This window comes from Lonchura striata, chromosome 1 (genome assembly GCF_046129695.1).
Source record: "Lonchura striata isolate bLonStr1 chromosome 1, bLonStr1.mat, whole genome shotgun sequence".
Classification (NCBI taxonomy): domain Eukaryota; kingdom Metazoa; phylum Chordata; class Aves; order Passeriformes; family Estrildidae; genus Lonchura; species Lonchura striata.
The window spans coordinates 40,229,678-40,240,614 of NC_134603.1; the positions used below are offsets into that span (position 1 = coordinate 40,229,678).

The 10,937-nt window shown below is 34.9% G+C and overlaps 1 protein-coding gene across 4 annotated transcripts in view; it reads left to right on the forward strand.

Moving 5' to 3' along the window:
• RB1CC1 (RB1 inducible coiled-coil 1) overlaps positions 1-10,937 on the forward strand; it is a 69,798-nt gene that overhangs the window by 39,165 nt on the left and 19,696 nt on the right. For all 4 annotated transcript variants that reach the window (XM_021555700.3, XM_021555699.3, XM_021555701.3 and 1 more), the window contains exons 9-14: positions 1,299-1,483; positions 2,417-2,603; positions 2,685-2,766; positions 3,596-3,657; positions 4,660-4,763; positions 6,962-7,088. In XM_021555700.3, coding sequence (XP_021411375.2) covers positions 1,299-1,483; positions 2,417-2,603; positions 2,685-2,766; positions 3,596-3,657; positions 4,660-4,763; positions 6,962-7,088 — 747 coding nt within the window. The remainder of the gene's footprint in view (positions 1-1,298; positions 1,484-2,416; positions 2,604-2,684; positions 2,767-3,595; positions 3,658-4,659; positions 4,764-6,961; positions 7,089-10,937) is intronic.

Consider the following 10,937-nt stretch of genomic DNA (forward strand, 5'->3'; position numbering starts at 1 on the left):
TTAGTTCAAGACTATTTTAAATATAAAATATGTAGCTCCTATTTTTAACAGACACTTCAGTATAATATGGAAGTTATTTTATTAAATACAGCTTCTGTAAAGAGCTCCAGTGATCTTGATAACCAGGATGCCTTGCTTGCTACTGAAAGTAAATAAAAGTCTATTTGGCAATACATGATGATGTTCAGATTTTCACCATCACCTTGGAGCTGGGACTCAAAAAAGGCACGAGTTTCTTACTCCTACTTTCATACTGATATATTAATAGTAGGAATAAAGGAACAATCTTGCCTCCCTATTTTGAGGGAGATTAGAGACCCCTTTTGAGGAGGGCAGTGCTGGACTGAAGGTTGTGTAGGCCCATGCTCCCTGTTGCCTCTTTGGTCTAGCATGTGAAAGTGGATGCAACCAGTACTTTTGGCAGCATTGTTTAAAAGTCTAGCCTGTCTCCAGGTAAATTCAATGAGTAAGTTTAGAAGCAAATTTGTGGTAAATCTCAGTCTTGTGGTGTTTGTATTGTAGGCCAGTGCTAAACTCAAGTGGTGCTTTTAGCTATCTTTTCCTTCTTCACTTGAATAAAGACTCTACCTCAAGTTTATGAATCCCACTTCGGAGTGAGAAGCCTTACAGTCAGCTGGAAAGAGACTTTGTCACCTTGTTTAAATGCTACTGTAAATTTAGAATTTGTACCTTTTTGAAACTTGGCAGAGACTTCAGCCTTCATCCTTGCCATTTCCTTTTATAAATTTTCTATTACTTTACTTATGATGTAAGGGAACATTCTACATGCAAATAAGATGTATGGCTCTTGATCTTGGCTCTTTGGAAGAATTAGTTTAATGTGTGAATTTCTTTATGCAAGAAGTACAAATTCTTTAGCCCACAGTAGTATTGAACATGCTCCAAGTTGATGTTAAAACTTTCAAATGCCAGAAGCTGGGAAAAAGGTTGTTAGCAGAAGTAAGAATGATGGTTGATCCTCTCCATCCTAGTAGCTATGCTTCTGCTCATGAAGTTTTGTGGTTGTTCACTGGTGTTGGTTAGTTGTGTGAAGTTCTGTTAGGGTTGTGTTGGTAGCTATTTGGTATGGAAATATAGAACAAAACTGATTTGGACTGAATTATAGAACAGAAAGAAAGCAACTCTGGGATTTGCTTTCTCCATGTATTATTCTGTTATACTTCTCAATGGTTACAGTAAGTTTGTTAAAATTACTACATTCTTAGAGAAGATACGTCACTTTCACACTTTTTGATTGTCACAAAGCTTGTGTAACAAGTATCTCTCTCTTCCTCTAGGGATTTTTGGCTAATCAGAAGAGAGCTGAGAACTTGAAAGATCCTTCTGTGCTGCCTGACTTGTGTTTGAGTCATGCAAATCAGCTGATGATTATGTTAACTAATCACAGAAAACTGTTAGATATTAAACAGAAATGTACCACTGCCAAACAGGAGCTTGCAAATAATCTGCAAGTCAGACTGAAGTAAGTTAAAACTTTACAACTTCCACTTGCAGCAAGGCTGTTTAAGGAATGTGTGTCTTAAGAAAATCATTACTATTAAAAGGTCAAGAGCACTTAGAGTGTCTCTGTTAGTATATATTCCTAATTGCTTTCTGTTAGTATATATTCCTGATTGCTTGATGTTGACTTGTTTGTATTTGTTGTTTCACTTTTGCTTCAATTCTGTCAATAGAAGCAATTTTATGCTTTTTATTACTTGTGGAATATACCTCTACTTTAAGTCTTTTCTGGTGGCAAAGTTGCTGTGATGTTTCTCCTCAAGCACACCAATTGATCACCTTCCCAGTAGTTACCCTGTAGTTTAATTATATAGGTGTCTGTGCTTGAAATTTTTAAATTAATTGTATGATTAAGGGAATGGAGGATGTGGTTACAAGATGTGAGAATTTGTTACAGCATTTGTTGCTTGTAGTGCGTGAGTACATTGTGTGGACTTCCCAGTGTTGTATTCTTATTTCTTTGACAGCATTCTAACTTTTAGTACCTCTTGCTAAAGCTTTTCAATAAGTATTTTTAAGATATATAAACAAAAAGTAGTCATTTTTTTTCTCAGGATGTATCAGCTTTTTTTAATTCTACAGGAGAAAGTTGCATTATTACTACTCCTAAGGTTTTTTATGCTAATAACTTTAAATGTCTTACCAAGACATTCAAAATCAATGTCTTAACTCAAATGGATGTCCATTTTTGATCACCGATGTGGATATTCTGTTGTGAGAAATTAACAGGAAATTGCAAGGTGACTACTGAATTCTGAACAGCTTGGTATTTTCAGTTAGCCTGTTATGTGAAATGATGTCATTGTTCATTTCATCCAGACATGTTGCTAATCTAATTTAAATGAAAAAAAAATTTCCAAGATGTGATCTTCTAAAGTGTAATCTACTTTTGTAGGTGGTGTTGTTTTGTAATGCTTCATGCTGACCAAGATGGAGAGAAACTACAAGCACTGCTTCGTCTTGTAACAGAGCTCCTAGAAAGGGTCAAAGTTGTAGAGGCTCTCAGCACTGTTCCTCAGATGTACTGTTTAGCTGTTGTTGAAGTTGTGAGGAGAAAAATGTTCATAAAACACTACAGGGAGGTAAGTAAATAAAACTTTGAGACCAAACCTTTGTATCAGAATATAAATTAACAAGTAACTATGTATTTTCCCCTTTCATAGTGGGCAGGTGCTTTAATAAAAGATGGGAAACATCTATATGAAGCTGAAAAGGCAAAAAGGGAATCTTTCGGTAAACTCTTTAGTAAGTATTTTATCTTCTGTGAAGTTGAATTGTGTTAAAGTGTATCTCTTTTCTTTGTATTTAAAATAATTTTCATCATATTCTACTTTCAAGACCTGAAAATTTTTACTTAAATAGCTGGTCCTATTACAAAGAAAATACTTTTCCATTGAGGAAATCAATTAACTATTTCATGTAGATTATCCAAAATGTGAAAGCTGTGAAGTGATAGTAAAAGATACGGTTTCTCATTATCACACTTAAATGCAGTTTGTACTTAAACATGCCTTGTGAGCTTTTATAAGTTTTATTGTTCTTTTAAATAACACTTCTAAAACCATTACTGAACATTTGGGTTACTGCTGTGACTTCCTCTGTACTACTCCAGAAAAATCCAAAAACTAAGACCCATGTCTAAAGACGTTCACCAGAAGTTTTAAAAACATAATTAAAAATAAAGATACTACTAAAAGAATTTTGGTTAGTTTTTCTGCAAAGCCTGCCACTTGTGTTCTGAATGAACAGCTAAAATAAAAAAAATTGAGTGAAAATTTATCAAATTTTTTTGGAAAGGACATGAGGGAGATTACAGTGAAAATTTCAAAAATAAGTTGAGGCTTTTCCTGTGTGTACGTTAAGCAAAAAGAGACTTCTGTGAAGGGAGCTCTGCTTGAGTGGTGGGTTTTGTCTGATGTTCTGTGGTCATTTGCAATTTTACGTAGTCATCAATATAAGTAGTAATGTTTCCAAATATACTTCGGCTATTAAACTGCAGTAATTTCAGTTGATTTCTCTTGAGATGTTGCATTTCTTCCTTTAAATAAGTTGTTTGTTTGGGTTTTTTCTTCAGGGAAGTCGTTTCTAAGGAATCGTTTGTTTAGAGGACTTGACTCCTGGCCTCCATCCTTTTGTGTATGTACTCATATCTTTGGGTTTATTTAATTTCTATATAGTTTTATAAATTAAAAACCTATTAAAAACTATTGTCTTTTGCATTGCTGTGACACATGAAGAAGCTGGGAGCTAGTGTTCTCTGCCATTTCAAGTGACCTATATTAACATCGGTTTGTAACTTACAGTGCAGTGGGAGAGGAAATGTCAGCTCTCCTTTTTATCAATGCAGTCCTTTTTTATCCTGTGGTATTGAAAAAAAAAATTAAATCTTAATGATCAGGGAAAAGAAGCCAGGAGAAATTTAATCTAATTGTCTTGTGAGTAATAGAGCAATAAAATTAATTGGATGATAAAAGCAAGTAAAAGTTTTCCATGTAATCACTGTATGAGTGGAAAAGCAGTTTTTCCTCTTAATTGGCTGATAACATGAGGGTGTTGTAATTAAGCATTGCCTGTTAGCTTTGATTTCGTACAGGTTGGTTAACTCTGAAGTAAGCTTACTCTGTGATTCCAATGTTGCTATCTCACTTTGCCTTTTTAACCTTTTCAGCTTCTCCTTTTCAGCTTTTTTTTTTTTAATTTAAAGGATACTTGGAAAATAAGAATGCTACTCACTCCAATGTTTCAAATTCAACTGAACTGAATTAATATTTGTATGTGTAACAGCACAATAAATAAAGCTTCAATGCCAACTTTATACCTTAACTTTTAAGCACATCCATCATGTTTATGAAGCTTGGTAATAGGGAGGAAGTTGGACTAGATGCTCATTGTAGATCCCTTCCAACTGGAGTACTCTATTCTACTGCTGCCCAAGCACTATGGATAGTTAATCATTACAAGTGTAGGGGTTTTTTTTAGGGGCAAAGGACCAGACTTGGTTTCTTAAAAACTAAAAATCTTTTGTGTAAGAGATCAGTTTACTGCTAACTTTTCTGTGTTATTTATTAAGCTTTTCTTAATCCTTCTTTAGTAATCTGATACTTTACAGCAATGTGTAAATTAATATCTTCTTTACAGACACGAAAACCTCGCAGATTTGACAGTGAGCTTCCAGATATCTCATTGAGTGACTTGCAGTTTTTGCAGTCTTTTTGTCCTTCAGAAGTACAGCCATTACTCAGGTAAGACACCTCTTTACACCTTTTGTATTACAGAAATAGCTTTCCCGGGGATCCCATCCCCCCATCAGCTTTCCACCCCCTTAGGTCATTTTCCATAAAGAGCAAATAAGGATATTTTCTGATCTAACTATCATTCTTAAACAATGATCTTCACTGAATTAAGGCACATACATATATACTCAAGCTCTGATGGTTTGAACATACCTATTCTATATTGAGATGTAAAGGATTTGGGTGTTCTTTTGATCTGCCTCAGAGCTAAAAAACAAAAAAAAATTGCCATCAGTTTTAAACTGAAATAAACTCATAACTGTTTTGTCAGATCAGTATGAGATTTTATACTTTTTTCTTTTGCTCTTTGTTGTGTGGTATTCTGGAGGAAATAAAGTAAATGTCTTTAGCTCTCAGCATGAGATCACAGAGATCTCCTATATTCAATTACTACTTTTTCTCCAATTTTATTAAACTGATTTTGCTAAAAAGTGTATTCTCTTAAGTGCCTCTGCTGTCAATAAAAATCCATCATTTTGAGTAGAAGCTCTATTGGAGGAGATCTATCAGTATGACCACATTCAGATGTTGCATGTATCATCATCCTCCTCCAAAAAGAGACCTGCAGTTAGAGATTAGAGATTTGCTTTGATTCCTCCTTTTTGTAGTTGGTTTATTGGGGTTTTTTGTTTGTTGGGGCTTTTTTTGTTTTGCTTTTTTTTAGCCCCGAGACCACAGTCACACTAAGTTGTGATTGCATTTGAAAAGGTAAATGCAAGAGGAGGATGCTTCACTGACATCAGGTTCACCAGCAGTGTCAAGCTAATACCTGTTATTGGTGCATAAGGCAGGAGTTGAATTCACTGGTTTTGTTTACCTGTATTTTGGACTGGCATTCTTTTTGGTTCAGAATTCCTGACTATGGTGGTGTTGGTAGAGTTTACAAGTGTAGTAAGCTTAGTGGATCACAGCATCACAGTGGATTTGCTGTAGGTAATTTTATAGCTGATGTACCCTTTTAACCCTCTTCATCAATTTTGTGGGAGAAAAAGTGCAACTGTAGGATATTATTTTGAATGTTTGCCTGATTTTTTTTTAATTTGTGAGAATTTTACAATCTTCCTAGAAGTTATATACTGAATTCAGGAAGAATTTTGCCCTGCTATTGTCAGAAAACCGATCGCTGACTTAAGATGTTTTATTTGGTTTGAATTGTAGTGACATAGCTTTCCACTTGATGGCAATAGAGGTGGGAATATGTCATTGCTTCTGGTTTCTGGGATCAGGGTTGTACTTGGTGAAAATACAGAGGCTAGTGTTGAACTTACAACTCGTGTGGGCAAAAGCTGTAACACACCTTAGGTAGATCTGATCTTCAGAAGAAACTTGAGAGCAGTGTTGGTGTTTTCATTTAACATGTAAAGAGCAAGCAATAAGCAAAACTGAGACCCAGCACAAAGTCCTTTTCTGTCAGCACTGAACCTCTCAGCTGCATAATTCAAATGCTGTTTCAATTTACTTACAGTGCTTCAGTCTTCTGAAATTGTGTTTGAGCAAATATTGAAATTATTGAAATCTTAATTCTACAAAAATACACTGAATGCCACTTGCTCTATATATTGAATAGAGAATGCAGAATACAGTGAAGTGTAATCTGCTTTTACTATATTGTTAGTCTAAATGAACTCTTGCTCCGTGTTTTCAGCTTATCTTGCCATACTTGAAATGTGATCACGACACATTAATCAGTTGTTTAATTTAGGTTACCTATTATGAAAATAAAATAGTAGAGAATTAATTGCTTCTTCAGAGGAAGAGCTGGATTGGAGAGAATCCAACTGGAGACAAAATACAGTCATTTGCAAACACAACTGCTTCAATTAGAGATCTAATCACTTCTGCTACTGTCATTGGAACTAGGTACTACTGACAAATGCTTTCCTTGGGAGGGAAGACTAGAATTACTTGCTTATCACTGTGTTTATTGTTATGGACTCCTTAAAAGTGCCCAAGTTTTTAATTTTAAACAAAAATACCAGGCAGTCTTTGTAGACTTTTTTTTTTCCATATAAAATACATGAAAATAAGAAAGTACAGACCATATACAGAGGCAAGCTTAGTGTTGTTGAAATACACACATAGTAATTTAATAGATTGGAGTATTAAACTAACAGTGTGGAAAAAAGTAATCCTGTACTGTTTTTAAGGGTTCCCATACTTTGTGACTTTGAACCTCTTCACCAGCATGTACGTGCTCTACATAACCTGGTCAAGGCAGCACAGAGTTTGGATGAAATGTCACAAACTATTACAGACCTGCTGAATGAGCAAAAGGTATTTTTTGCTTTTCTATATTAATAAAAAAGAGATTATTATCTTTAAAACAGTAGAATATTTTCATAATATTGTTTTATCAAACACTTTAGAATGCATCTTTGTTTTTCCTGATAAAAAGATTAACTGCATAAGTTTTCTTTCTAATCACAAACTACTGAATATTCTCAGAGTATTTAACAGATTCTATTGTTGTAGAAGTAGAATTGTACTTTTTATATTTTTGTTTTCTGTCACTTTCAAATCTTCTGTCTGCAGTATGTCTGCATTCTGCCTTCATTGCTTTAGTTTCTATTCAGTGAATTTGTAACTTCTCTGGATTTCTGTGTTGTTTCTTAGATCCTTTTGGTACAAGCAGTTAAGGAGATTTTAGGTCTTTGGTTGGCTGTTGTGCAGTCCTTCTCTTTGAGTACAGAAGGAACAGATGGTAAAAAGATCCCTTCCTAGTTTCACTCTGCCTGTCAGATTCCTTCCCCTAGAATTGTGTTTCTGCCAATCACTTTTGCTTCTGTGCACACAGCCTCCATAATACACCCAAGAGGTTCCTTTTAGCTTTTGACTGTGGCCTCTCTCAGGGAAACACTGGGCGAATTTAGCAATGCTTAAGATTTTTTTGTGAAGTTGACTTCTTCAAGCTGGGTTTCTTTTGCTTTAGAAAATCATTAGGTTTTTCCAGGGGCTGTGTTATTGTCTGCAGTGTAAATTGTTATATGCACTTGGCTGACTGGGAAGCATCTTATATATACAGATAAAGCTATGGGCATGTTTAATTTTGAATGGCAATTTCCTGCTTAAACCAAGTGACATGAAGTCTCTATTTTTTGATTTGTCTGGAATTTGAACAGGAGATTTATTGGGAATCTTTTATTTGTATAAAATATGAAATTTGGCTGCTCTTTGTTCTGTAATATAGGAAAGGTGTATTACTTAAGTAATTTCCCAGCTATTTTCTTTTTATGAAGATTGTTTTTCAAATAAACAGCCATTAAGAATAAGAATATTAGGACCTGAACACTGTAACAGCCATTGAAATTGCTAGAAGTGAAATTCCGTGAAATTTTATTGTTTTCTGAAAATGCCCTTACAACAGACCTTGCTCTAAAATATAGACATACACTCCCATTATGGAGTCCCAAATCCTGAAATTTATCTCATAAGAAACTAGGATACTGGCAGTTGTTCTAATAAATTAACTTTTTCACGAAGGCTTGCAGTGTCAGAAAAACATGAAATTTAGGTTTTAATTCAAAATACACATAATAACAGTAGAAAGATAAGCAGGAAATATGCCTGAATTTGTGAAGTCTCTGTCATTTTCTCTTCTATCTTCAGATATGCTTATCTGAAAAAAATGTTATAAGTATCTGGCTGTACAGAAAAATGCTTGCAGAATCAGGAAAATGCACTCTTTTCTTTTGCTTTTGTTTGACTTCTGTGTGAGTGAAGAATCCAAATAAGTGTCAGGTGCTTAGACAGATTTGGATAATTGTCTTTCCTTAGAGCAAATTGCATTGCACAGTCAGAGCTGGGCCATTCGTGATGTCATCTTGAAAATGCCCATCTCTGTGTGTCATTTGAGTGATTCATTTGAACTCTTTTTGGAATTGAAGCAAACAGATTTGTCAGAGATTTCTTTTCAAAGGCAATGTTCTTGTTACTACTTGATGAAAGACACAAGGTCTTTCTCTGTGTTGTTTTGCTCTGCAGCTAATATGGAAGTGTTTTTTTAAATTATACTACTTTTGCCTGTGTAGAATTATGGAAGTAATTTTTAAAATGCTCCTTTTTATATCTTCAGTATTGCTGGTAATTCACAGTAAATAATTAGAAGGATGAATAAGCATTTAATAATTTTTGTGAAGATGCCTACATCTTCATGCACCCACTTGTTCTGGTGGTGAACTGTCCCAGCTTGGTGCAGAGTTGGCAATAACTGTGCAGGCATTGAGTGTTGCCCATATTATTACTCTTGTACTCTGCCAAGGAAACACAATCGAGCCCAGCATTTCCCTTTCCATACTAGTGGCAGCAGAAGCCTGGTTCTTCAAATTTGACTGGGATAGTTTGTCTGGGTTGGTGGTGGTACAGCAGTTGAATTCTGTCTGGGTCAAGTGGAAGTTCATCCTACTAAATCAGCTGCAGCAACTGTCCTTTAATAGTTGCTTTAGGCAGGAGGGAAGAGTTGTGACTGGAGACAAGGAAGCAAAGAGCAAGTCAGAGGAGATTGAATAAGTTACTGGGGATGTTGAGAGTATTTCTTTTCAAGTGTCTGCATAACTCTTACTATTTCAGCTTTCAAGTTCATACAACATACGTGATAATTTTTTACTTTAGTATTACATCGGAGTAGTTAAATGACATTTTTGTGGCTATCTGTTTAATTTGTTAGTATTTTGAAATCTGTTTTCATTTTTAAGACCTTCTGCTTGTTCTTTGCAATTTAATAGACTCAATGATGTTGCTGTGCCCTCTTATTTCCATAATGCAAAGTTTAAGCAGGTCAGCAGTTGGGTTAAAGATGTCCAGGAAAAGCTAAGGTGCTTGTGAATAAGATGATTAAGCCATCTTCTCAGGGGTTAGTAGGTAATTAGCATATGCAACCCTTTGGTGTTAAAACGTTTTCTTACAAGAGAAGCTCGCTTTTCAAATCAGATCATAAATCTACCTTTTCTTCTAGTTGAGATGGGAATTGAAAAACTGCTTGTAATCTTCCTGAGAATTGCACCATTCACTTTTTTTTTGATGTAACATAATTAGAGCAAGGCATGTAGTCTTGCAATACCTGAGAACTTGGAAATCAATTCTGCTTTTCTGTCTCTATTTTTTTGTTTGCTCTTGACTCCTCTTCCTTTGTCTTTACAAAAATTAGTGTATGACATGTGCGTACACTGCTGCTTGTAGATTGTAAACAGACTCGATGGCAGGCACAGGCTTCTCAGTAAACAAAGTCTTCACATAGTTTCAGCTACTCAAAATGTGACATTTAACTCTTCTCTAAGCAGTAATTGGGTGCTCTCGTTAGATTCCCAGCTCACAGCAGCCACTGCTGAGGCATGTAGTGTGTTACAGCCCAGGTCATGAGGAAACAGAGTTCATTATTGTTCTACAGAGTGGCAGGTTTTTTTTTAATTCTTTATGCTATATCGTTACTCTACCTTCTAGGATGATTCTACAGGGTTACCAGAAGTAGATACTATCTTTCCTTTGCATGTGGATTTCTGTAAGACTTGCCCATGTTCTAAGTCTTTGAAATGCTTTTTTTAGTGTGTGGTTAATATCTGTGATGATGGTTTTTGTTATTGTTAAAGCTTTGGTATATTAATGATAGATGTTTGTCACTTAAAGCGTGGTTTGAACCCAGGCATGAATCAGCATACACAGTAGCCTTCAATATCTATTTTACTAAGTTTTCTCAGAAAAACAACAAGCTAAAATTAAGTTCAAGGAAAATGCTTAAACCTTGACTAATAGAATCATTTAAATAGGAGCATTTTATTTTCATTTTTTTTGTCTCATGTCCTGTTCACTTTTCATAAATACATTATTCTGTATGCAATAGTCTCAAGGTTTTTTTATAATGTATTTAAAAATCATTGTATGATTTAGATTCATAAAGATGCAAAAGCTAAGGGAGCTAAGGTGCAAGTGCAACTTGCTAAATAGATGAGCATTTAGATGAAAAATAGGTTGTTCTTAAATCACAGCTGAGAATTGTTAAACATGCAGTATCTCCTTTAAGGAACGTTTGTTTGGTGCAGAAGAGGATAAGGTCCCTTTTTGAGTAACAATCATTTGTACAAGATGGAGAAAGCAAAGAACAGCTATTTATACAGCAGCAGATCAATGTCT